Raw genomic sequence first — 27,044 nt, 5'->3', positions numbered from 1 at the left:
CGTTTATTGGCGTATCTTGGCCATGATACATTATATATTTTGATAATTGGCTTCGTTATTGACAGTCATTTCTTTGTGTATTGAAGTTTTTGTCATATCTGCCATTGTGCAAGGCCTAAAAGCCACACAATAAAATGGCAGCCATCTGCTCACCTGTGGTAACAGCTGAGAGCCGTCACTCCAAACTCCGCCCCCGACCCACCTCCAGCTAGCGTCCCAGCCAATCCTTGCTTCAGCACACTCTGCACCGCACGCAAGGTCTCGTGGGGGATGTAGTTCAGCTGGAACACCACCTGTGGGTAAACCCAAAGTCCCAAACGTAATACACATTTGATATGTGCTGCTAAGTCAAGTCTATTTCTTTAAACAAATATATATATATTTGATATTGTTTTGTCATTTAATACCTTTTTCTAGCTCTTTTACACGTATATACTTGTGATTGCAGTTGAAATGTATAATAATTACATGCACTTCCCTGGAAAACAAAGTGAGATATGGTATGAGAAGCCATACTATTGACTATTTACTTTATTAGTGATTCTTCTTCCATTGATTACATTTCTAATTCATTGAACTAGAGCGGTGCTGTTGGGCAGATGCAAGTTGGAAATGCATGCCTCACCCAGTTATTGTGTCTGTGTCCCTTTTATGCCCATATATGGAGTTCTTTGTCAGGCATGCCCAAATATGGAGTTTATGCAGATGTCAGAACATCAATGTGATGTCAGAACAGGCCAGCTTCAGGTATGGAGTTCCTTGCCCAGTCTATGCAGATGTCAGAATGATGTCAGAAGTCGGTGGGACAAACCCGTATACAGAGTTCTTTGTCAGGGATGCCCAAATATGGAGTCTATGCAGTGATGTCAGCTGTGTACCCTTTTATGAAGTTAATGCCCAAATATAGTCTGGCCCGGGCAGAGGCCTTTTGTGGCAGTTCTGGTCAACCGTGGGTCCGACCGACTCGGCACTGCACCGGGCACCGGGCACTGCACTCCCTGCGGGGCTGTGGAATGCGTGTCGAATTTGAAGTCGGTGGGGCGAACGGTTCTCGAGTTACATGGATTTCAGACGTACACACATACACACACACACACAGAGACTTGGCGCATTTATAGATGGAAGATAAACAAGAAGTGTTTTTTTATATTCAAAATAAAAAATAAATATATCAAAGAATTGATTAGCCACTAAACCGCATTTTATACTTAATCAAAAATACTGAAAATAGGCAGCTACTTGTGCTGTTGTGAGCTTGTATATCGGCCATTTTCACTATTTCTGACAAGAAGTCAGAATTTTATTTGACGTTTTCCGAAACGTTTCACCTATGATGACATGCCCAAAACAGAGATTGATGACAATTTTTTGGATTAAATTATAGATTTTTTTAAATAATCAATTGAATGCATTAGTTGGATATTGACTCGTACCGTCTCCAACAGCGAGAAGAAGAGCTTGTGAATGGACGGGGCCTTCTTCCACACGCAGCTGGCCAGCTGAGCCAGGGCCTGGGTGCTCCACTCCAGCAGGAAGAAGTTGGCCTGGTTCCACTCCCACACGCTCTGCACAGCTCGCAGGATCCCAGCGCACAGCAGGGGGTCCGGCGAGCGCATCAGGGAGTGGTGCAGGAGCAGGAAGGCCGGCAGGTTCTTCACCACCTTGCCACCTGGATGGAAAGACACACACAACGTCCCATAGAGTCACCGTCTGTCTGGGGCAGAAACCTTGTTCTGTATCTCCATATTTAAACTTTTTTTCTAATACGGTTATCATTTATTTGTAATATATATAAAAGGAACAAACACCCGCACACTGTCTTCAAATGCAGTGACCAACTTTTAATAGGGAAACAGCAACGTTTCGGCCTATGCGGCCTTCATCAGGCTATCTTATAAAGATAACCTTTATGGTCTTTATGGTCACTGCATTTGAAGACAGTGTGCGGGTGTTTGTTCCTTTTTCATTGGTGGGCACCGTACCCTCTCCTACGCACCTGTAGGTGTGCAAAAGCCTTGCTTTTTATTAATATAGGCTATATAAAATAAAATAAACCTTATGGATCCTTATTCTTTAAACTTTCCCATCAAAAATTTTAAAACAAATGAAAAAAGGTTTGTATAGGAAGGGAGCGAGGCGGCTACAATGTATATTAATTACTGAATCGGGCAACTGAAAAGCTGTTTGGGGTGTTCACAAAAGCCTGAGTAGACGAAACGTTTAAAAAAAAAGTTAAATTAAGACCTGAGGCCGATTCTACAAATGCCTTCTAAATCAGTAGTTTTCAAACATGTTCAAAAATAGCAGATCTACAAGCTTTCGGCAGCACGGCTACTTTTGAAAAGCCAACGCAAAAATCTAAAATAACACAAGCCATGCTTTCCCGGTTGTCATGGGTTAAACATTGTTCTTCGAATAAAAGAGGAAGAGGTAATGTTTGTTTTCCAGTTGGATGTACTGTAGCTGTCATCATAATTTATATTATAATATTTCTGACACCCACACACTTAACCAGGAACACCACATCCACAGCGGTGGGTTTAGGCCCTCAATATACATTCCAGCTGTCATTTTGTTACTCCCTGCATGGAACTCTGGGAAAACAACGAGCTGGGTGGTTACTGGCTGGCCTCAAACTACGGGCCAATCGGATGTGGAAGAAGTGAGAGCTGCCATGAGGCTTTCTCGTCTCCAGCTCTCTACAAGCTCTTTCCAAGCGCAAAACGGTTTTGCGCCGCGGACAGAAGAAGCTGTGTGGCGTGTGCGCAGCTGGTTTTTAGACAGCTGGTGGATGGGAATTAAGCTCCACCTCCGCGGACGATTGACACGGAGGAGAGTGCTTCCGGGAATCTGGCCGTCGCGCAAGTCGTCCGCGGAAGCTGAGCTTCTTTTCCATTCACCAGCTGTCTAAAAACCCGGTTTTGAAGCTGTGCGCAGCCGAAAACGCGGCGCGGCTCTTTTGATAGTGTGGCAGCACCTACAACAGTGCTTCCCAAACTGGGGACAGTATAAGTGTATGCGGGGTATCTGCACATTTCTAAAGTGATAATTTAGGGATCTACAAGCTCACAGCGTTGTGAGCTTGTAGTTCGGTTATTTTAACAATTCTTATCTGCAGGAACCGAGTCAAAATGTAATGGCATACAATTCCAAGAGCTTGCCAGGGTGTGGGGGGGGGGGGGGGGGGGTCCCCACCTAGTTCAAATATGATTATTTTGTGTGGAGGGGCCTGAAAAGTATGGGATCCCTTGCACTACAACACAAAATTATATATGGAGATGTGCCAGACAACCCGTGATTAAATTGGGTTTAACACTTAACAGATCAGACACTATGTGTTATCATTCCCTCACAGCAAGAGGTCACCCTCTGAGCCATTGCTTGCATGCTTCTACATACCAAACCTATTATCTCTTGCGGTTATTAGCGAAGATTTCCGGGATTTCCTCCCCCTGTGAACAGCCCCACCATGGTTCATTCCACCTGTGTACTCATGCCCTCTACCCCCTCCTACTGTAACCTCTTCACTACAACTGTTGGTGTTGGGCAGAAACCTCTTATCTCCAGATTCTAACTTTTCTTCCCCTTTTTTCATAAATTAAAGCTCTGCAAACAGCATCACACAAAAGCATCAAAGGTTAGCAGACCCACACGCTTGTCGATCTGTTGCTTTTGAAGTAGAATCCTGAAAAGTTAACAGTTTTGGACATATGAGGTTTCCGCCCGACAGAGACGTTATAACCAGACCCCTGCCCACTGCAAACTCCATCGCCTCCTGCTATCAGCACCTACAGTACAATCTCCTAAACTCCACCCCCCCCCCCCCCCCCACCACAGCACACACACATGCCCGTTACGTTAACAGGGAGCTGAGGTGATTACGTCTGGAATGATGAAGTGGTGGCGCAGCTCTTAACCGTGTTAGGACGCCCCGCATCCATTCACCACTGGCCTCCAACAACCACCCATCTATCATGGAGGCACACGCACAACAACACACAACCCCATCCCACACACACACCTCCATCCAAAACACACACACCTCCATCACACACACACACACACACACACACACACACACACACACACACACACACACACACACACACACACACACACACACACACACACACACACACACACACACACACACACACACACACACACACACACACACACACACACACACACACACACACACAATCCATCTATCATAGAAGAGTAGCCATCTTGCCAGGATGCTGGGACAAGGGTCTGTTTTGGTGGGGAGGGGGGGGTTGATCTTATTTGGTTTCTGATGTGATTTTTGATTAAGTGTGAAAATGAATCCCGTTATACCTGCCGCTTGTATATCGTTGTTGTCGGGGCAGAAACCTCTTATCTCCTTATTCTAATCTTTGTGTTCTTGTTTGTTTGTTTTTGGTAAATTATCACCCTACAGATGTGCCATTCAAACTCTCCACACTTTGCTGATCCTTTCCTGAAGGTTTTCTGAAAATGCATGTTTTCCCACACTGATGATTAGCCTCGCTAATTCTGCCGCTTTGCTACTGAAAAGAAGTGTCCAGCAGAGGAACTCTATTCAGGGAATCTGAATAGAATTAAGACCTTGGCAAATGCACTAACAATCTACTGAATTGCCAATGGCAGGACATGTGAAGTTCACAAATGGCGCATCTGTTCTTGATACTACAGCATCACACAAAAGTATAAAAAGTAGTAGATGTAGAAACTGTCTTCACGACGCGTTTCGAGCTCGCAGATCTGCTACTTTTTGTGATTTTTATCTAGAAATGTAACCGTTTGGACATATGAGGTTTACACCCGACAGAGACGATATGTATTTAAAACAAACACCAGCACACACCGGCTCTCCAAATCCAGGAGCGTCTGTGCATGTTATGACAACGCAGCGACCCAAACTCTATCAGCGTAACTGATTCTGCTTCACCCTCTCGTCTTGGGTTGTTTGTTTTCAATCTATCTTACGCCCACGTAACTCAATTGACTTTTGGAATCCAGTGTGTGTTATGATAAAGGCTGCTTGTGATTTAATGGTTTTGTGTTCAGTTATGAAATTGCCCGTCTGACCTTGCCAGAGCGAAACATATGATAAATATCGCCTTACCCCTATATTACTTGTAAGTTGTTCTTTTGATGATATCTTTTATTATATTACCTTTCACAGTAATATCCAGTGTCAGTCTAATGCCCAAGAGTGTATAATAGAATCAAATGGATGGACTCCTACGGGTCCATTTGGTTACCTTTATAGACTCTCTGGCGTTAAATAAATGTTACTGTGTGTATGTCATACAAAAGTGCTTCTCAAATGGGGGTATGCAGAGGTACTTACAGGGGGTACAGGTACACATTATTGTTTACTATGAAAACCTGAATCTCCCGTCAGTGTCACGCCTCCATATATGGTTATGCCTCGTGAGTCGTGACATGTCACGCCTCCATATATGACCGCAACTCTACATCTGACCTCAAACCCTTAGATCTCCATATAATAATAATAATAATAATAAAACTTTATTTGTATAGCACCTTTCATGACATCAAATGCAGCTCAAAGTGCTTTACAGAACAATGGAGAATAAAATAAAAGCAAAGCATAAGGAGCAGGCCTGTTCTGACATTGCATATGTTGATCCTTCCTCTTCGATGTGTCCCTTTTGACTGATACCTGACACCCCAAAGTTATTAGTAGAGTTCAGGCCGAAAATGTACCTATGTATTATTACTCTGAGTAATAGTTAGCACGTAAAATGAGGGTAAGGTGCTTGCAGTGTGTCGTCGGGACGTCGGGTACTGGACCTCTCTCTCTCTCTCTATGCACACACTGTTCTTTCGGGCATGAAAACCCAGCGCTGAGCGCAGACAGCAGCGCAAAATGAATCCGACCTCCAACGTTTACAAGTTTATCGAGATGAAGAAAGTCCGTACTCCCCACACAGTGACAGCACTCCATGTTTACGCACAGACAGAATATGCAGTGTTTTTATGCGTTTCCTTATAAGCAATTGATTAATGTATACTCGTGACTCGTCCTCATATTTCGATGAGGGGCTTCAGTCTCCTCATTCGACCACGTCTATCCACGGTAACGGGACATCTTTGCGCTGCGTAAAATATACCTTCTCCGTCTCCAACTGTGTTTCCTCATCATTCATCTGCCACATAATTTGCTTAATTTCCTTTATTTGCTGTGGATTGCATTCACACCTGCACTGAATCGAAATCAAGTGCGATTGGAAGCGAAACCCCGTTTTTGGTAGAATGCGGTTCTTTGATGTGCATTAGGATTCAAATGAGGCTTCACACCTGCCAAACGAAGCACACATTCCGACAATGTGCAGCAGGATTCGTTTTAATCGCAGTAAAGCATTCTGGTGTGAATATGACCATATTCTCTTGGGCTTATGGCATATAGTTGTTTGTTGATTTCGGTTTGTTTGATTGTTCATTTTGTAAAGCGTCCTTGGGTTCATGAAAGGCACTATACTGTAGAAATTCAAGCTATTATTACTTGCGCAAGCAGAGCGCGCAAGTAATAATTTCGCCCGGTCTTCGTTCATTGCGACAGCCACCCGCCATTTTATGCGTATGTCAATAAAACAGCAAATCTGTGCCTGGTTTGCTGGGACCAGATCACATAAATGACCATATGTCTTACGTCATCATTTAGAGCTAGTCATACGTATACTATATACATAATCAGTCAAATAAACTAGCAAATTGTGCCTGATCTGCTGGGACCAGAGTACGTGGTGTGTATATGTATGACTAGCTCTAAATGATGACGTAAGACATATGGTCATTTATGTGATCTGGTCCCAGCAAACCAGGCACAGATTTGCTGTTTTATTGGCATACGCATAAAATGGCGGGTGGCTGTCACGGTTTTTGCCGCAAAGTAACCACAGTATACCGCTAATCAACTTACAACTACATACTCTATATAGTATATGTATACGTATGTCTTACGTCATCATTTAGAGCTAGTCATACGTATACTATATACATAATCAGTAAAATAAAATAGCAAATTGTGCCTGGTTTGCTGGGACCAGAGCACGTGGTGTGTATATGTATGACTAGCTCTCAATGATGATGTAAGAAATATGTAAGAAATATGTCACATATTACTCTGATTGATTTAGTATTAATATCACTATAATCCAAGATTAAATACATTTAAAACAATTGACAATTTACAATAAATAATAAAATAATTATACTGTATAATATATTTTAAATCAGTTTATATACCTTTTTTTTCATCACATATCAATGATTTATTTTTCTTTGAAAAACTAAAAAGGGATCTAGAATATATCTACATCGATAAAACTGTATTTCTTATATAGATAGAAACTTGAACCATACTTAATAATACTAGGTGTTTATACGCATAAAGTAGGTAGGTAGCAAATAGTTACACCTAATAATTATACATTTCAAACGTTCCTTCACAGATATACTGAGATTTGACAGTTTACAGCGGTCGAAAGTACTTGCGCGCTCTGCTTGCGCACTAGTTGGCCATTTATGGCCTACTAGTGTGCAACAAGCAAGTATGCACTCGACAGAGTGCAGTTCTAGTTATTATTATATATTGCCAGACCTCATCAAATCCTGTACACTCAAGACACTGCCCCCGCTGCCACCCTTAGATCTCCATATATGGAATTGACCTGTTCTGACAACCCATATGTTGATCTGACCTCATCAAACCCTGTACACTCAATACACGCTCCATATATGGCCAGTACAGAATTCATTCGATATGTTTCTCTGACCCCCCATGCCAAAGCGCCAGCGCTCGCCCAGTAGTCTGCTGTCACCCAGGCGGATGCATGCATGCAACCTCACCCTTTAGGGCGAGATCGTTTCTCGCCCTCAGGGCGTCTTACTGGCATTATGTAATGTACTGTATATGTTCAAAACCACTTTCATTCTGGCATTCTGTAGACATTTTCAAAAGTAGCCGATTTGCAAGTTCACAAAGCACTGCGATCCGGCACAATGTGAGCTTGTAGACCAGCTATTTTATGCTATGAGTTGTATGATGAAGTAATCATTGTGTCGGGCAGAAACCTCTCATCTCCATAGCCAGTTCTAACTTTTTTTTCTTTTTTTGTAATTTAACGCCCTACTACTTCATCATACTACATATCGTCACAAAATAAATCAGCAAAAATCGAGCTCATTGATCTGATACTTTTGCCAATTCGGAATTTGAAACCTGAAAAGTAACAGTTTGTGTCCACCCGACAGAGACAATAATATTACAGAGCTTAAGTGGTTGAAAAGAAAAAAGAATATGACTTATTTTGTCTCACCTTTGATGAGCGGGGGGTCGAACTTGAAGCCCGGAGGCTGGGGGTTGCTGACGCACAGGGCCACCTTCAACTCGCCCTTCCCCAACAGTGTGAGGGACGCTATGAACTGCAGCAGATCCTCCACGGGCTGGAACTGCTCTGCGGGAACGCCTGCTTCACAGCTATAGGGAGAAGGAAGATTGTAAAGCAAAACGCGCTTAATTTGACATCCCATCCCATCTTCTTCTGTTTTCAGGTCAGTCCCGTCATGACAAGTGACCACAGCAAAACAAGTGTTTCCATCCGTTTTCTGCATCTTCCTCAGTCAACCTCTCACCGCATCATCCATAGGCATAAACCTTGGCCTTCCTCTGCTTCTCCACTTGCCTGGCAGCTCAACCATCTTCAGCATCCTTCTCCCAATGTATCCCTCCTCTGCACATGTCCAACACAATCTCTCTTAATTCAGACCCTAACCCTTCTAACCTGTGTGGTAAAGTATGTTCATTCAATATAACGATGTACTGTATCCACTATCCAGTCCCACTGGGAGGAGACCCCGGGGCAGACCAAGGCGCAGTTGGAGGAAATACATCGACTCACTGGCCTTGGAACGTCTCGGAATCCCCCAGGAGGAAGTCACTAATGTTGCTTTTGAGAGGGAAGTCTGGAGCACTCTGGTGGAGTGGTTGCCCCCGCGACCCGACTACGGATAAGCAGTTGAAGATGGATGGATGGATGTATGCAGTTGTTGGAGGTGGTCTCCCTACTCCTATTCCATTGAGGCATCAAGAGGAGATAAAGGTTTCTTCCCAACAACAGTGATATGCATTATGCTTCTACACCCCCGAACACTGAAACCCTTTTCCCATTAAAAAATCTCACCGTTTCAGGACGCCCTCCAGAGCGGCGTAGCCATCGGTGGTGTCAAAGGCAGCGAAGAGGGCCGGGTTGATGGGATAGGTGTCCCGGATGAAACCAAACACAGCCAGAGCCACCTCCGCTAGCACGGGGCCCGGCACGTCAGCGCCGACCCGCAACAGGTTCTGAATGCAGATGCGCACGCAGTTCTTATCTGAGAAGAGAGGCGGCTGAATGGATGAAGTGCACTTCATACAAATGAAGTGTAAAAGCAGTACAATTCATTGCCTCACGTTTTCTAGAAGCGTTATTCACTTTCTCAGTTGCAGAACTCTTTCGAACGCTAGCTCACATCAAAGCTTGCCATGTTTAAAACCACCCTCAAAACTCACCTCTCCAGACTTGTATTCCTCATCTATTAATTCTAATCGCCCCGTTTTCATTTTAATGTTTTCGTTTTCTTCGTTTTTTAGCCTTTCTAGTGACTTCTTAATTAAGTAGTTTTTGTTTGTTTTATTTTGTAAAGTGACGTTGGGTATAGAAAACGGCTATATAAATTACATTATTATTATAATTGTTATTAAAATGTATTCATTCAATTACTCCATCCCTTCTGTTATTTAGGAGGATGTCTATCTGTCCCTCCAAAACTTTGGTCCCAAACAAGATGTCTTGAAAACAACACCTCTTCTCTGTTGCCCAACCTAATTGAAGGGCTCAACCTTCCAAATGCCTCTAAGCTACATTACCCAATAGGTTGGGAACGGTGTTGCGTGTCTGCGCAGCAGAGATGGCTCCGAGGACACGCGTGGCCTGGTGCCTCCAGGAGGCGCTGGTCTGGTCCCACAGCGTCGTGAGGGAGATGATCAGACACTGTAGCTCCTGAGTCTCCACCATCTGCTCTACGCTCACCCTCTGCGTGCAGAGCTGTAGCAGGACCTGCCAAGTGGAGAGTCACACCGAACCCAGAGTAAATATGATGGTTGCGGGGAGGAAAAACAAGCGCTATACAGCAGGGAAAGGACAGACATTGGGCTCTAGTTTGAGGGTGGGAAATAAATGGTACACTCTGCTTACAAGCTAGCTACCCACAGTGCAGTGTTTCCTCTGAATGGAATCTCCCATCAGCAATGGCATTCCCAAGTAACTGAGATGAAACCGTTTCGCTCCATATACTGTATATCCATATCTGACCAGGAGACATTAAGACCTGAACGCATCTGTGTCCCTTTAGCTTTTAACCACTTCAAACCATTATTTTAGCTTTTAGCTATTGAAAAATAGCAGATCTACAAGCTCATAGCGCGGCACCGAGTGCCACACTACGAGCTTGTAGATCTGCTATTTTTGAAAAATCGTGAAAACGTGTGCAAATCTTTGTATATATTCATTCACAGCAAAAGTTTTTAAGTCATATCTTTGCTTCTGGGGGGTCCCTGGAACAACATATTTTTAGATGGCGGCCAAATATATATCATTTTTGGGATCCTTGACATGAAATAGTTTGAGAACCACCGATTGAAATATAGTTTCATTAATACATTTTCTTCGGAAAACCGTCATGATTTAGAAGACCTTGTAGAATCTGGTCTCATAGGTCTCAATGGTTTAAACATCAACGCTTTTCCATGTAGCGGCGCATGGTGTTTGACAGAGAGAGCTGGGTTTAGTGTTTATTACCTGTGTGAGTAGTTGTTGAAAGCTGTCCTCCCTGGCTGCAGAGTCCTGCTGGGCTGGGAGGCACACCAGCAAGTACAGACACTTCACCAGAGCGGCAGGGAGACCCGGCTGCATCCAGGACACCACATCCTTCTACGCATTCACACAACCAACCAAATGTTCAAACATCCTCACATTTATAGAACATCTCTGCTGTCTGCAAGAAACCACCGAACTACAAAATGTTCATTTTTCCAGGAGAAAATAAATAGAAAAAACATCCAGCTCAAGTGGAGTTAGGAGGTTTTTGTCAAAACACAATTTACCACTTTTCATTGGTTAAATATTTTCTTTAACCTACACATGTAAAGGGTTCAATATCGATTTATGCAAAATAAAAAATAAAAAACCTCAAAAATGGAGTTAGGTGGTTTCTTCGGGAAAAATAATAGAAATATTAAACATTCTAAAATCAACATTTGTTAATTCGGTCCTAAGACCTTCGTCAGTGCTATATGTGGCACTGACGAAGGTCTAGGACCGAAATGTTTGCTTTCTAATTGCACCTTGAGCACAGAGCACTTTTTGAGCATGATCAAATAAAATTAAAAATATTTTCTTAAATCTCAGTCTAAGGAGTTTTACTTCTAGTTTCTATACGGTGAGAGAGTCTTTTTCTGTCAAAGTTTCCCTTATGTTTTTGAGACCACCGCTACCGTAGTCAAGTTTGGAAAAAAAGGACGAAGAAAGGCGCAACAGTTTTCTCAGTGCATCAACATTTGTTAAACATGTCTCACTGTGTTGTCAGCTGTCAGGAGAGACAGGGCCTTCAATAAGAGCCATCCTGGGTTCTTCTCAGTCCCCTCGCTGTCACTCTGTCCATCCAAGCTCTGGAAGAACTCCACCACCTTATAGCGAGCCTCCTCTGATAACACACAGGACAAAAACACAAGGTTACATCACATCCTTCCATCCAAACCTTTTCAAGTCAAGGAATCTTTGTGAACATTCTTTTTTTTACATTAACTGTCCCAAAATACTGATCCTGTATTAGGTATAGGTCCTTTGCCTGAAAAACGTTCAAGACCCCTGGTCTACAGTATTTCATCTACATTGTGTCTTGGTGTGAGAAATTATCAAATAAGAATTTAACATGCAATGTCACATACTGTAGTCTACTACAGCATGAGTGCTTTATAGAAGAATAAAGCTATGGCAACCTTCTGGATCAAGAGAGATACGCAGTGAGAGAGATATTGAAAAACGAGAGGACAACATTGGCTGCAACAGTTCATCAAACTAATGGATTTAACCAATTATAAAATAAATACAAATTAGCAATTTCTTTATTTTAATTTATACATTATTTTCTTTGCAGGTGGAAATTGCAGGAATGCAAATTGTGTGTGATATGGAAGCTTATGAATATGATCACAATGAATAATCATAGTTTAATTAATGAAAGAATTTTAGAAAGAAGAAGAATTTATAGAGAGATGACTTCCGCACACCTGGTAGGTAATTTGGAGCAGGTGCGATGATGATGAGGCATACAATGTAGAAAGGAGGGACACCCGCACACCGCCACTTGCTAGGTTTTGTGAGTTTGGATGTTAGGTTCTTAGCTTATTGATAACTATTTTTTATGTATTTGATGTATTACCATGTGTTGTTCTTGCTTACTGTAAGTCGCTAGATTAAGCATCTGCAAAAAAAAAACTAAATGGTAAAATGTCATTATTAATCGTGGCAGCCTGCGTTTTACAATGGAAGGCTGTGGTAGTCGGGACTTGTTACAGCATGTAACTGTAAACGTATTTCACAACAGCATTTCTCTGCTGTTGTGAAAGAAGTTAATAAAGTGTAGTTGACAAAATGTCAGTGATAACCTTCATTACGCAATGCATTTCTCTTCAGATGCCAATGTTGTCCACAATGGATAAAGAGCATCGTAGAGTGGTTCTAAACATTAGACATACATGACGTAATGTATACGTAAGTTTTGTCGGTTACAAACTTTGGTGCGTGAACAGGAATACCAGCCATTCTGAAGGACATGTTTTGAGAGTAAAGGCAGGAACTAAACCCAACGAAAGCAGAACCAGATAAGAGTGAGGCAGAACTTCCTCTCCAGTGCTGTCACGACTTAGCCTGATTATCAGACTGAAGCTTCCTGAAGCTTGAGTCTGAAATTGGCTCCTGTCCAAGGGGCCAGTGAGGCGCTCCAACGTTGAAGCACTGGGCCCTAGTGGTAAGAGGAAGGACTGCAGGCGGACCCGTGGATTCATGACGAGGAAACCCCGTGCAGCTGGGCTTTACCATTGAGTGCTCGGTTGCACTTCCGCATTGGACCACCAAAATTTGGTGGTCCAATGCGGAAGTAGACGTTTTGAGACGGTCCTTCCAGGTGCTTGAAAACGCCACTGAGCAACTTCCACTGACATGAATAGCGGAGGGGGCGGAGCTTCGCGCTCTATCCTTCTTTATACTCTATGCTCCTGTCTGAGTGATTTACGGGGGGAGGGGATTGGATTTCCCCTCAACCAATCACTAGAGATCAGCAGTTGGTAGATGAGACCTCTTCCCAAATAAAATCCAGTGGGGAGAAAGCAAAAAAACATCTCTCTTTTGAATGAAGGCCTTCAAAGCAGAGTGTAGAACTGAGTAGAATCGCGTCAATAGCAGTGTCTAAACTCTCTATATCTATTGTTGTACGTTGTTTCCCCTCATGAGAACCTGCTGTCGCACAGCCTGATGACGCTTGAAGACGGGCCTCACGCTGATTTGATCTATGAGCTTGTTAACCGGCTATTTTGACGTTTGAAATTATAAAATTATCACATATACTTTGACCATAGTGCATCATTTGCTTTGATTATTGGTAGTGGTCAGTCATATCTATGCATACTTAATCTGTCATAATTGTTTACAACGCCTAAAAGCCAAACAGGAATGTATTTTTTTTTTCATTATACAGCATGTTCCAAATGTCCACTGCCAAAAAAACACAATGAAATGGCCATTATTTGACGGTTCAGTATCAAGTGAAATGTCTAATTCTACCTGCAGGTCTAGCTGCCATTCTGCTGTGGACGTTGAAGATCACCATGTCTGCAGTGAGAGCAGCCAGACCCTTCATCTCCAGACCTTCAGCCCTGAGGTCACTCTCACACACCTGAGCATGGGTCACAGAGAGGCAGGTAGACAGGGAAATAGTTCAGTTCAGAAAGGACAATAATTAATCTCACATACAGAGTAGACTAGAGCCCAAATCATGTATAGGCCTATATATCAGTCTGGTCGAGTGCAGCCTTGCCGAGCCATGAGGCCCATAGGGCAGGAGCCCATCTCCTGTTTCTGTAGCGTGAGGCAGCTTGATGTACAAGTACACCCCCTGGACATGATGCTAGTATGTCGCAGGGACTTACCCCCAATCCAACCCTTGATGCTGAGTGTCAAGCAGGGAGGCATTGGGTCCCATTTTTACAGTCTTTGGTATGACCCGGCCGGGGATTGAACCCCAACCTCCCAGTCTCGAGGGGGGACACTCTAACCACAAGGCCACTGAGCTGAGTCTGGTCGAGTGGTCGATATATATTAACAATAACATCTGGGTCGACGTTTACTGTTTAGCTGTCATTATAGGCGAAAGCAAAATAAATCGCATAATTTAGCTTAAGCTCTCAAATCTCAATGCATCATGATCAATTAAAAGAAAACTGTCAAAATGTCATTTGTGTACAGTATATATTTATTCAGTTGTTTGCTGAAGTTAAAGCGGCACTATATATATATAACCTTTTTGAGTGATGAAAATGAAAATGTGTTCAATCTGTACCAATCTGCTCAACGTGAAGATTTGTTGCATGATTAGAATCCCATAACAACTGCACTGCTGTGGCTAATGTAGGCTACTACTACAGCATCGTCTCTGTATGATGGAAACATCATATGTCCAAAACTGTTACTTTTCCAAAAACAAATATCTTAAAAAAAAAGAAAACTGTTACTTTTCAGGATTCAAATTCAAGAGCACCAAAAGTAGCAGATCCAGAACCTCAAAACACAGTGCATTGTGGATCTGCTACTTTTGATGCTTTTGTGTGACGCTGTAGTATGATCAAGTACGACGTTGATTTACAGGAAAGAAAACACAAAAAGGTTAGAATAAGGAGATAAGAGGTCTCTGCCCGACAGCAACAAAATAATGGGACGCACACGCAGATCCGACACACCAAAGGTCCGACATGCAGAAACAACGGTCGGACACGCGGTCGAACACGTGCTGCTCCCGTGCTTGCGGTTATGCTTAGGTTAGCGTTTGAGGTACGTTGTCGGTCTAATGACGGCCAATGCACACACTGAACTGCACTACAACAGCATAAATAATATACAGGCAATGCACAGTTGCACACACTGAACTGCACTACAACAGCATAAATAATATACTGGCAATGCACACACTGAACTGCACTACAACAGCATAAATAATATACAGGCAATGCACACACAGCGTAGTGCAGCATATAGCCATAACAATCGAATCGTTCAGTTTGTGATAAAAGCATGACATTTGGTACACATATAGCCAAAGGCATCCCAAACATAATTGGATGTGGAGGCATCCTGAATTTTCAACATGGCACCCATGGCAGCCATTTTTCAAAATGGCCAAAGTGTCTTGCATAATTGAAAATTGTCATTGCATATTCAAGATGGCCGCCATTTTTCAAGATGGCCACCAGCAACAACTGTTTTCTTATGAATGATGGATATATGATATTTTAGACTCATTTACCATATATAGTACTTGGTAAGTATCTTTTGCATAATTGAAAATTGTCATTGAATATTCAAGATGGCTGCCATTTTTCAAGATGGCAGCCGTCACTTGTATGATTGTCTGATATGGGTGATCTCGGTGTCAAATCAGTCATTTTTTTATGATCCAGAATTCAATTTCTGAACTTTGAAATTGGCCAGAAGCTTCCTTACAACTGAATATCAACAGGGCATGTGTATAAGCCATAGACCGTAAAAAATATGGACAAAGCGTTCACTGGGTCTAACATGAACGTAAAATGAAGCCTGTCAGTCCTTGAATTGTGAATCGCCATCTTTCTAGATCCGTTTGGGCCCAGCTGGCCCATTGGCTGGCCCAGACAACGAGGCGGGACTTCCCCCCTTCTTCTTAGTTGGTTTTTATTTTGACTCGAGTGGGTGGGGAATCCCGATCATAGACGGTAACGGTAGCCACCCCCCTCAGAACATGCGCAACTTTATGGTAATTTCTTTTATAAATGGGACCATAATTTTCCAAAAAGAATATTATGACATTAGAAATGAGACTTTAAACTAGTGACTGGAAGCAGAAAGTATTCATGACCATGTTTATTAAGGTAATACAGTCTAGGTGAAGTTGGGCCCTAATACATGGACTTCTATGGACTCCAATGACAGCGCCACAACAGGCCATTATATGAACTTTCAGGAAATCCCGATTTCCTTATGGCTTCACAAAATATCTGTCTGACTGCCCCCGTGGTATAAGCTCAGGAGCCCATACAGCCCACGCAGTCTTTTTCCCGTGGCCAACATGCTTGACACAGTGTCACAACCCGTCAATGCATGGAACACTGGTAGTTTGCATGCTTTCTCCTGCCATAGCCCTGCTGCAATTTAATGGGCTGCTAAGTATCGGCAATTGCTTATGGTGCTGACTCTATCTATGGCAATGACTATGGTGCTATGTCTACGGTAATGACTATGGTGCTGTGTGCCGACTCTACGGTAATGACTATGGTATACTGTCTATGGTGCTGACTCTGCTGACTCTATGGTATACTGACTATGGTCCTGACTCTGTGGTATACTGACTATGGTCCTGACTCTGGTATACTGACTTCTATGGTCCTGAATCTGGTGCTGACTCTATGGTATACTGACTATGGTTCTGACTCTATGGTATAAGTGGTGCATGTATATTGCACCTTTATCCAAGACGTTTTACAGAGATTGTGCTACATTCACCTATTCACACACACATTCATACACCAATGCCGGAGGAATCCATGCAAGAACCTGCTCATCGAGAGCAATTTGGGGTTCATTGTCTTGCTCAAGGACACTTCAACATTTACTTTTGGGGGAGCCGGGGATCGAACTCCGGACCTTCCACTTTCGAAACGGACGCTCTACCTCCTGACTTGCAGCATGATGAAATTGAAACTGTGTGGGTTGAATTAATTTTCAAAAATGCTAAATCGGTATTAGTGGGCACCGTCTATAGACCCCCTGATCAGAATGAGTTCTATGATATACTTGAGGGGTGCTTAGCTGGGGAGGAATGTGTAGAGAAGATCCTGATTGGCGACTACAATACGGATATGCGTCATAAGGAAGCTCCTGTGTTCAAGTCATTTAGTCGGTTTTGTGATCTGCATAGTATCAGTCAGCTAATTACCCAACCCACAAGAGTGTGTGATTCTTCTCAAACTGTCATTGATCTCATTCTGACCTCGGACAAATCCAGAATCTCAAAGAAAGGGGTTATTGTATGTGGGCTCAGTGATCATTTTATGATTTTCTGTACCCGCAAAATACAAAAACTAAAGTTTGACTGTCACAAAACAGTCATATCTAGGGACCTCAAAACCTACTCTAGTGAGGCCTTTAACCTTGAACTGGAGAGTCTGGATTGGTCCGATGTGCTCAGGAGCTCACTAGTCGAAGAAGCATGGCTTGGCTTTAAAACCAAATTTACATCAGTACTAAACATCATGGCTCCTTTGAGAACCGTCAGGGTCCAAACCCGCTCTGAGCCATGGATGAATTCGGACATACTGACTGCAATGAAAGCCAGAGACAACAAATGCTCTGAACTTCTTAAATGCAAGTCCAAACTAGCCAAGTGCAAGCGCTTCGACAGTGATCTCCAAACCAAACTGTGCAACCTAAAAGCCCAGTGTAACAAGCTAAGAAACGGTGTAATTGCCATGACCAAATCAGCCAAATGTAACTTTATCAATGATAAAGCCGAGGAAATCAAAAACAATCCTCGGGAGCTATGGAAGTTACTAAACAACCAACTAGGCTGTGGTCGGAAACTAAAAACCAGGTTTACTAACATAAACATCAAATCGAATAACACCCTCATCACTGACAAACTCGATGTAGCCAACCACTTGAACATCTTCTTTACAAACATTGCAACAAAGCTGGTTAGCAAACTGCCCTCCCACTCTGGGCGTTTTGGTGTAGAGCACATCACAGCCTTCTACAAAAACCTTGGTGTTTGTAAAGATGATTTTAAAATGGCAATGGTAACAACCGAGGAGGTACTTAAAAAACTGAGTGCCCTCCAACCCCACAAGGCCACTGGCCATGACAATATTCCCTCCAAATTTCTCAGAGACTCAGCCTTTTCCATAGCTCCAGTCATCACCCATATAGTTAACCTCTCCATCAAACAGGGACAGGTCCCCCAAGATTTTAAACTGGCCAAAGTAACCCCCTTGTACAAAAAAGGGAGTAAATTAGAACCCGGCAACTACCGCCCTATTTCTATTCTAAGCTCCATCTCGAAAGTGATGGAAAAAATAGTCTATGAACAGGTTGAAAAGTATCTTGCCACTAATAAATTGCTGTACGAGTTCCAATCTGGTTTCAGAACATCCCACTCCACTGACACATGCCTCCTCTATTTGAGCGACCACATCAAACACGAGGTGGATGCTGGAAAATACTGCGGCATGGTCATGCTGGACCTCCAAAAGGCTTTTGACACCGTGAACCACTCCATACTGGTTAACAAGCTTAAAGCTATTGGTTTTGATAGCACGTCAGTGAGCTGGATGCAATCCTACCTGGAGGGGAGAGAACAGATGGTGGAGGTGAACGGAACACTGTCCCCTCCCCTCCCAGTGAGCTGTGGCGTCCCACAAGGAAGCATACTAGGGCCTTTACTGTTCCTAATTTATGTTAACGACATGACTTCAGCTTGTGACTGCAACTTGTTCCTGTTCGCAGATGACTCAGCACTGCTGGTCTCGGACAGGAACAAACTGCAGGTTGAAAAGACCCTCAGCTCTGAACTCGGTAGAATCTGCACCTGGCTCGCTGATAACAAACTATCCTTACACCTGGGAAAAACTGAATCCATCCTCTTCGGATCAAATAGTAAACTCAGCAAGGCAGATGGCTTCTTGGTTAGAGTGGGTGACAATATTATCACACGAAAAGATGAAATTACCTACCTAGGTTCCATCCTGGAGGCCAATCTTTCCGGTGATAAAATGGCCACCAACGTAATCAAAAAAGTCAATCAAAGAACAAGATTCCTTTACAGGATCTCCTCACTGGTCAGCAAAAACACCTTGAAGACCTTAACAGGAGCCCTCGTACAAGGTTTCTTTGACTATGCATCCACCTCTTGGTACCACAGCACCTCAAAGGCCCTTAAAACAAGGCTCCAGACCTCTCAAAACAAACTGGTCAGGCTCCTACTTGGCCTCACCCCCCGAACCCACCTCACCCCTGCCCACTTTGACAGGCTGGGATGGCTTAGGGTCGACGACAGAGTACAGCATCTTGCAATGGGTCTGGTCCACAAGATTCGATACACCACCAAGATACCCATGTACCTGTCTAAATACTTCCTTAATGTAAACGAAGTCCACACCCACAACACCAGAGGGAGTGCAACAAACCATGTACAACCCAGATTCGGCACAAACAAGGGACTAAATTCTTTTCGCTCCTATGCCACCAAAATGTGGAACGCCCTACCAACAGTCATTAAGACATGTGAATCCCTTGACTCCTTCAAAACCGCTCTCAAAGGGCACCTACGGATGGCTGCAATTCGAAACTGGCCTCTGTAAAATCTGAATCCCCCCCACCCCCCCACCCCATTTTCCCTCACTGTATATAGTATCTTTTCCCTTTTTTGCTTCCCATATGATGAATTCCTGTTCTGTTCTTTACCTACAGAGAAATGTCTATTTGTATGTCTCTAAATGTTTGTATGTCTTTAAATGTTTTGATGAATTGAACAATGTGGACCCTGTTGTAAACAAGTGTAATGCTTAATTGGGTCGTCCACTCACAGTTGACAGTCTTTGTATTGAGTTTGTGCTTAAAATGTACTGTAAATTCTACAAACTGTTAATAAAGATTTCAATCAATCAATCAATCTGAGCCACTGCTGCCCCTATGGGGCTGATATATGGGTTGTCACACTGTATCAAGCTTTGATGGCCATGGGAAAAAGACTGTTTCCTGAGATTATACATGTCCTGTTGAAACTGTCGTCAGGCTCAAATGACATACCACATAAGGTAATGGCTGTTCACTGCTCCTAGTTGTTATGTAGAGGACGAATCTCACCTATGTGCATACTATAATAGGGTATAATAGGCCTATACATATTACATATGTGACAACAAACATCCCAAAGAAGTGGGGACTATTCTATTATATGCAGGTCAGACCAGGTATGAACATCTCTTGAAAATGTACAGTAAGGTTTGTGTTGGGCAGTGCAAGTGCAAAAAAGCTCAGTTACAGTGCACACTGATAGCCCTCCATTTCTGTGAAGGTGAGTGTGAATAGTCTTCCCTGTGCAACACCCTAGGTTTGGCTTCACTTAAAGATGGAGTTTTTGAACTCTAAAATTGAAATAAATAAAATTGAAATAAATCTTCCTCCTAATCATATAGTACCTGAATATGTTTTATAGGGGGGATCACAGCACTCTATCTTTAATGAGTCTTATGAGATAGAATCAACAAAAATGTATAATTCGACACAGAGATCATCCATAACTAACCAGCTAGAAAAGATGGCGGCCATTTTGAATTTTCAATGAGAATGTTCAATTATCCCAAAAACACATTACCAAGTACGTATGGCAAATAAATTCAACAAATTGTGTCAGCAATATCATTTTATATCCATCACTCATTAAAAAACAGTTGTTGCTGGTGGCCATTTTGAAAAATGGCTGCCATGGGCGCCGTGATGAAAATTCAAGATGCCTCCACATCCAAATCTTTTGGTACTGCCTTTGGCTATAAGTGTACCAAATGTCATGCTTTTATCACAAACTGAACAATTCTTGTGTATTCAGGAGCTAAGCAGCCGCACTAGCGAGTCCTTTCACTTCCATAAAAGGAGATCACATTTCCCTGACCCTGCTGTTCCACAGTGAGGCCCTGACCTACACTGTGTTCAAGTCAAATCTCCGTAAGCAGGTCATGAGGTTTCTCTGTATGTATGTATGTATGTATGTATGTATGTGTGTGTGTGTGCCGGCACATCATGCCACGGACCCCCAAACTAATAGGACTTTGGCCGCGGACCCCCATCTGATTTTGCTTGTGCCAGGGACCTAGCCTGGCTTGGCCAGACTCATACCGTGGATTCACTGGCGCCTACTCATAACCGGGGGAGGAGGCGAGTGTGAGGAGTCAGTGAATCCACGGTAAGAGTAAGATATGTACAAGAAGTATATTATTATTACTTTACTTCCGAGGACATCAACACATTTTTAGGACAATGTGTAACTTGTTGTGTAACGTATAACTCCTAAATACAAAATCCTAACCACAACCCGAGTCATTTCCTAATTGTAGGCTAATCCTATAACCCTAACGCTATACTGTACGTATTTAAACTATCATGTCTCAAGTTGTGAGGACCCAGGAAAATGACATTTGACCCAAGCAGGTGTAATCCTGATCAATGGGCATTGTACATACAAATACATACACTCACACAGTAGCCTACTATAAATCGCTGATGGAATTCAAGGTATGTATAGGTGTGTGTGTGTGGTGGACCGGTGGGGGACTGTGACATAATTCAGCCATTTGAATTACAAAATCAGCTTCATCCAGTTGTTCGAGTGAAGAAGCCTAGTGCTCAATTTATACTCGGTTGTACGATGGAGTCACACAGCGGAAATGAAAACATCTTAGAAACTACTAATCTGATCATTGCAATGTCCTTCCTAAGTACATTAAGTTTATCTAGGAATCCTTTTTAGAATCTAATCTGATCATTGCAATGTCCTTCCTAAGTACATTAAGTTGATCTAGGAATCCTTTTTAGAATTGGATTTTATTCGTTTTCCAAATTGAATGTACTAAACCACAGGCCCCTTTTCCATCGGTTGGTTCCCAATGGGAACCGGTTCAGTTCTTTTTGGTTCTTAGTCCATGAGCCAGCGCTCCAACATTGGAACGTTAATTATGAATTGAGTGGGCAAAACCATACCTACCGTATATTAGATTGTTATCACCATGAAACTTCATCAATTGAGTACTTACATGAAGACAATGATTTATTGTATTACAAACTTTACATTTTTAAATATGCAAATGTGGCATTATGTAGGAAGATAATGCAAAATAATCGAATATATGAAAAAGCTACTACTGTGGAAGGGACGGGTTATCATGTATTAATTTACTTGTATTGATCCTATAAACAATTTAATATAGGTCTAGTTTTTCCCACCAATTTTGGAGCTCTGGCTCATGGACTAAGAACCAAAAAGAACTGAACCGGTTCCCATTTGGGGCATGTCGTAATAGGCACAAAATATTCAGTGAAAATAGCCGATGAGTTATTGACCTATATATACCAGTGTGTTTAGGACAGTTTGATTTTGGTGTCGTTTTTATTCTTATGTTGCCAGAAGCTGCTCCTCTGGTGTTGTAACCATGTTCAGAAGTCATTTTTAACTGGCGAGCCAAGCTATACGGCTTACCAGTGGAAACAATCTTCCGCAGTAGACTCACTGCTCATTTCTTTTCAACCATGCCAGATGTTCGTGTTCGATGTTTGTGCTATCTATCTATCATGTTTGAAAAATATAGAAAATGTTTGGAGATTTACATAAATATATACAAATAAACATAAATATTCGCTTCTCTTCTAGGAGGTCCCTTCAGATGAGGTCCGCGGCCAAATACACATCAATTTAGCGGTCCTTGACATGAAACCGTTTGAGAACCAAAGCAGTACAGTATTATGTACCGTATGTATGTACCTGTATGTAGAGAGGCAGGACTTTAAGGAGGTACTCCTCTCTGTGCGTCGCAGGATCTTTCTCATCGTGTATGCAGCCGTCGGAGGTGGGACACGTAGTGGCGTGTCCCCTCCCCAGGTCCTGGAGCTGTTCTCGGAGGGCCTGGAGGAGCTCGGACCCCCACTGGACCCCCTCCTTCCCTTCCACCCTGTCCCCCTTCAGGTCCTCAGAGACCGAGGCCAACTCTCCTGAAGCGCTCAGCTCACCCGTCTCCTTGTTGATCCTCTCCATGACGTCACCAACCCACCCCTGTCTCATAGAGCGAGAGACTGTACATGGCTGTGTGCGTGTGCGTGTGCGTGTGTGTGTGTGTGTGTGTGTGTGTGTGTGTGTGTGTGTGTGTGTGTGTGTGTGTGTGAGTGAGAGAGGGAGAGAGTGACAGAGAGAGATATTTAACAATGTGTTTTATGGTGAGGCAAGACAGGTTTATGTGCTATTTACTGTATATGTAGCACATTTCATATACAAAGGCAGACAGTTCAAGGTGCTTTACATCAGGCGTTCATAAATTATGTACAGCACAGTATGTACCTGTATGTACAGCACAGACCCACAGGGGTCCTTAGGAAGGTTCCAGGGGATCCCCAGCCAAATGTGTTAATATAGCGTCACAATATAATTGTTATCACTTTATCCATATTTTACACGTTGGCTATTCACAAATACCAGATCTATAAGCTCACACATCTGCTCATCTTTGAAAAATATAAAAGAAATGTTCTCTCTCATGGGGGGGTCCCTGAGGGAAAGCAGACCCTACTGGTGGTGCCTGGGGTGGAGGTTGGAGCAAACAAAGCACAGCACATAGAGTACAACATCAGTGGCCATTGGCCACAGTGACAATACAACAGGAAGTACAATGAATCAGGTGATCTTAAATAAACCGCCAATTGACCAGCGGCTTGACACATCACATATAGTACATCTCTCACACAGAGCTGCATACGAGAGTATAAACTGAACTAGTTCGCAGGCTACACATCATTAGAGTCCGACCGATGACAGATATTTATAGGTCCGTTGTGGATCCCAACAGCATGTTGCTAAGGAAGAACATTAAAAAAACAATACAGAAATAAACCAAATTTAAAACAATTTAAAGAAATTGTTCACTAGATCATATCACTGCTGCGTTTCTCACTTCCTCAAATGACAGCAGCTTAATGCTGTCGCAAAGTGAGATACCTGGATTTCCCAACAGATGGGGGATCAATATAAAGCTATCAATTTGAATGTGACACACAGTCTCTCCGATCACTGTTAAATTTACAAAACAAAACACAAAAAGTTATATAGAGAATATGGCGAATATGGTTTCTGCCCGACAAAAATACTGTATAATTTATATTTTTGTTTTGTTTGTTCAACATAGTTATTTTGTTCAGAGCAAATTAAGTGACACGTTCATGCAGCTCTGCTATTTTAGTGTTACACACTGTGTCCTTAAGTCAGAATCAGGTGACAAACAGACCTGACGTAGACAGAACTAGACACACACTCCGAGTTCCCACGAGGACGTCAGTAACTCTGCCTCCTGCCAGGCAACCAGCCCAAGTACATTTGTGTTTTGATTTGAATCTGAATTCTAATTTATTTTATTTCAATAAGCACTGCTTTCAGTACCTACTCGACTTTCCTGTCTGTATATCTATCTATCTATCTATCTATCTATCTATCTATCTATCTATCCCACTCTATTTGTCATGTCAGTGCATTACCACATGGCTCACGAGCGTTATTACTTGAGGAATGTTTTGCTTTTGACACAATCACACAGACCCTCTTGTAGCATTGTATAGTCTCTGTCAACAACACACAAAAAGAATTAATGGGTGACAGAACAGACTGCCAGCCCTAAAGTGAAGATAAAGAACAAATGACATTACAAATGAGCTGGGAAGTGGGTCACACCCACGTTCTCTTATCAATAGTTTCTCTTTCATGGTGTTAGGAATTGAACCTTCACTTCTGTGTGTACACTGTACAGTATCTGTGTTTTAGGCTATTTGAATAAGTGAGTTTGTTTCTTTTATTTCCTGACATGTCTTTACAAGCAAGAACAAACGTTCCAGCTATCCGGCCTTCATCAGTGTGACACAGTCGGTGGTAACAAAAAGTGTATCTATCATCTATGCCACCCTAAGGGCATGGAATACAACATGTTAAACACCACGTTACTGCAAGTTTTCACAATGGCCCATTCAGCCAGTCCACATGTGCACACTAGGGCATACACATAATTACAACACATCCCTGTGTACTGTATGTGTGGAATGCCAATTCTCTTGCTCAGCACAACAACACTTTCAACACTTCTTGGGGCATTTAGTTCCCACAGCACTCAGACAGTGAACTTTTCAATTTCAAGGTGGCCATAGTTTGATATGAGTTCTTATCCCTGGGATAAGAAATTGTACAAATGTCACTTTTAACTCTGAGTGTGGTACAAAATGGAACCATTTGGTTCCATTTGTGCCACTCTCAGTGTTACAGACACAAAAAAGGTCCATTTGGACCCCTATTCGTCCATGGGGAACCGACGTTGAGAAACACTATAGGCTTACCTGTTGCAGAGGCAGACATCTCAGAGTGGGAGTGGTGGTGGTGGTGGGGGGGCTTTCCTAGCAACTCAAACAGTTAGGTGCCACGGTTGTTTGTGTCCAAACACAAGTGGTCTGGTCTCGCTCTCTCTCCTCCACTGTCTCTCTTCCCATGTCAGGAAGACATAGGCAGGCTGGGACTGTAGCAAGAAGAACTCACTGTAGTAGCTAGAACGTGTGTTCTCTCTCCACTGCCTAAACCGCCTTCTTCACTCACTAAAGTAATCTGTATAAGACTGAACCTTGCACAAGGGGCATAACTTACATCAGCTGAGCTGTCCTAGGTCATGTGCCTCTCACTCTGCTGTGCAGAAAGCAGAAGCAAAAGCAGCTGCTACTGTTGTTCTGCTGGTTATGTGAGCCAGTCCCATTACAGCCCTATGAACATCAAGGCTTTTTATAGAAATTATCCTGTTGAATCATCAATGAATCAATGAATGACAACGACACCACTGCATGTGACAACGACTCCACTGCATGCTTGTTGGTTGTTGCCAATTAAGGAATTCTCAGACCACGAGTTGACACAGCTAAAAAGTGCCAAGTGTACTTATTTTTCAAGTTGGGTGACTTAATCACTGTATGTGTACTGTAAAAGGCTGTAAAGACCTTCATTTGTCTGAGAGGCTGAGATGTTTGACACATACCTGTGCTGTCCCCAGACAACTGACGTACGGGTAAACACCGCCACCTCCTGGTGCATTACAAAAGCAGACGCCTCTGTGGGAAATTATAAGACAAAATAAATCATTCCAAATGAATGTCTAAAATCTACTTCAGCTCAAGGTGTAACCTAGCCCCTCTCGGAACCCTCCATAAAGCTTTTCTGAAATTTTGATGAGTTTTATGTAGGGTCCCTGTTCATAACTATATTTTCGTATGGGAATTTTGGAACGCGGACATAAATATGCTCGCTAAGATCGTATCTGTGGCGTTTGTCGGCCTTTTTTTGTTTGAGTTATTCTGAATTCGTGAACTATAAGTACCTATACATCCCGCTGCGAATATCTCCTGTGGCGCGGAAGCCGTTAAGTATTTTTAATCTATGTTTGACCGATTTGGTCGCTTTGATTCTTCTTGTTTGTTTACCGTTTATTGTACCGCCTCCCGGTGTGCGGTTGGCTTGTGCGGCTACGTCCCTGCCTCTGATCTGCTCTGTCATAGCTATAGCGCCACTAGCTAGCCAGATAGGCGGTACAATGAGGTGTCAATAAACAAGGAAGGAAGAGAAGAATCAAAGCGACCAAATCGGTCAAACAAAGATTAAAAATACTTAACGGCTTCCGCGCCACAGGAGATATTAGCAGCGGCATGTATAGGTACTTATACTTCACAGATTCAGAAGCCCTCACACGAAAAAAAAAGTAAACACGTTGTTTATGTTTTATGTATGTCCGCGTACCAGGTGGCATGGTACTGCTGGAACAGGACCCCATGGTCTGTGTCGTCAAAAAGTCAGAAACTTCAGTACCATTGGGTTCTGCTTGGAGGGCTAGGTGT

At 42.8% G+C, this 27,044-nt stretch overlaps 1 protein-coding gene across 5 annotated transcripts in view; it reads right to left on the bottom strand.

Moving 5' to 3' along the window:
- The window catches only part of wdfy4 (WDFY family member 4), a 111,387-nt gene extending 85,614 nt beyond the window's left edge, over positions 1-25,773 (bottom strand). For all 5 annotated transcript variants that reach the window (XM_083775713.1, XM_083775714.1, XM_083775715.1 and 2 more), the window contains exons 1-10: positions 25,509-25,773; positions 22,906-23,223; positions 13,914-14,025; positions 11,648-11,775; positions 10,872-11,003; positions 9,941-10,130; positions 9,216-9,405; positions 8,352-8,512; positions 1,434-1,669; positions 154-293 (exon numbers count right to left, since the gene is read on the bottom strand). In XM_083775713.1, the coding sequence (XP_083631839.1) occupies positions 154-293; positions 1,434-1,669; positions 8,352-8,512; positions 9,216-9,405; positions 9,941-10,130; positions 10,872-11,003; positions 11,648-11,775; positions 13,914-14,025; positions 22,906-23,202 (1,586 nt within the window). In that variant the 5' untranslated portion in view covers positions 23,203-23,223; positions 25,509-25,773. The remainder of the gene's footprint in view (positions 1-153; positions 294-1,433; positions 1,670-8,351; positions 8,513-9,215; positions 9,406-9,940; positions 10,131-10,871; positions 11,004-11,647; positions 11,776-13,913; positions 14,026-22,905; positions 23,224-25,508) is intronic.
- Positions 25,774-27,044: the final 1,271 nt, after the last annotated feature.

The sequence above is a fragment of the Protomyctophum parallelum genome, assembly GCF_964188405.1.
Source record: "Protomyctophum parallelum genome assembly, chromosome: 10".
Classification (NCBI taxonomy): Eukaryota; Metazoa; Chordata; class Actinopteri; order Myctophiformes; family Myctophidae; genus Protomyctophum; species Protomyctophum parallelum.
This window is presented reverse-complemented; position numbering and strand designations above follow the sequence as displayed.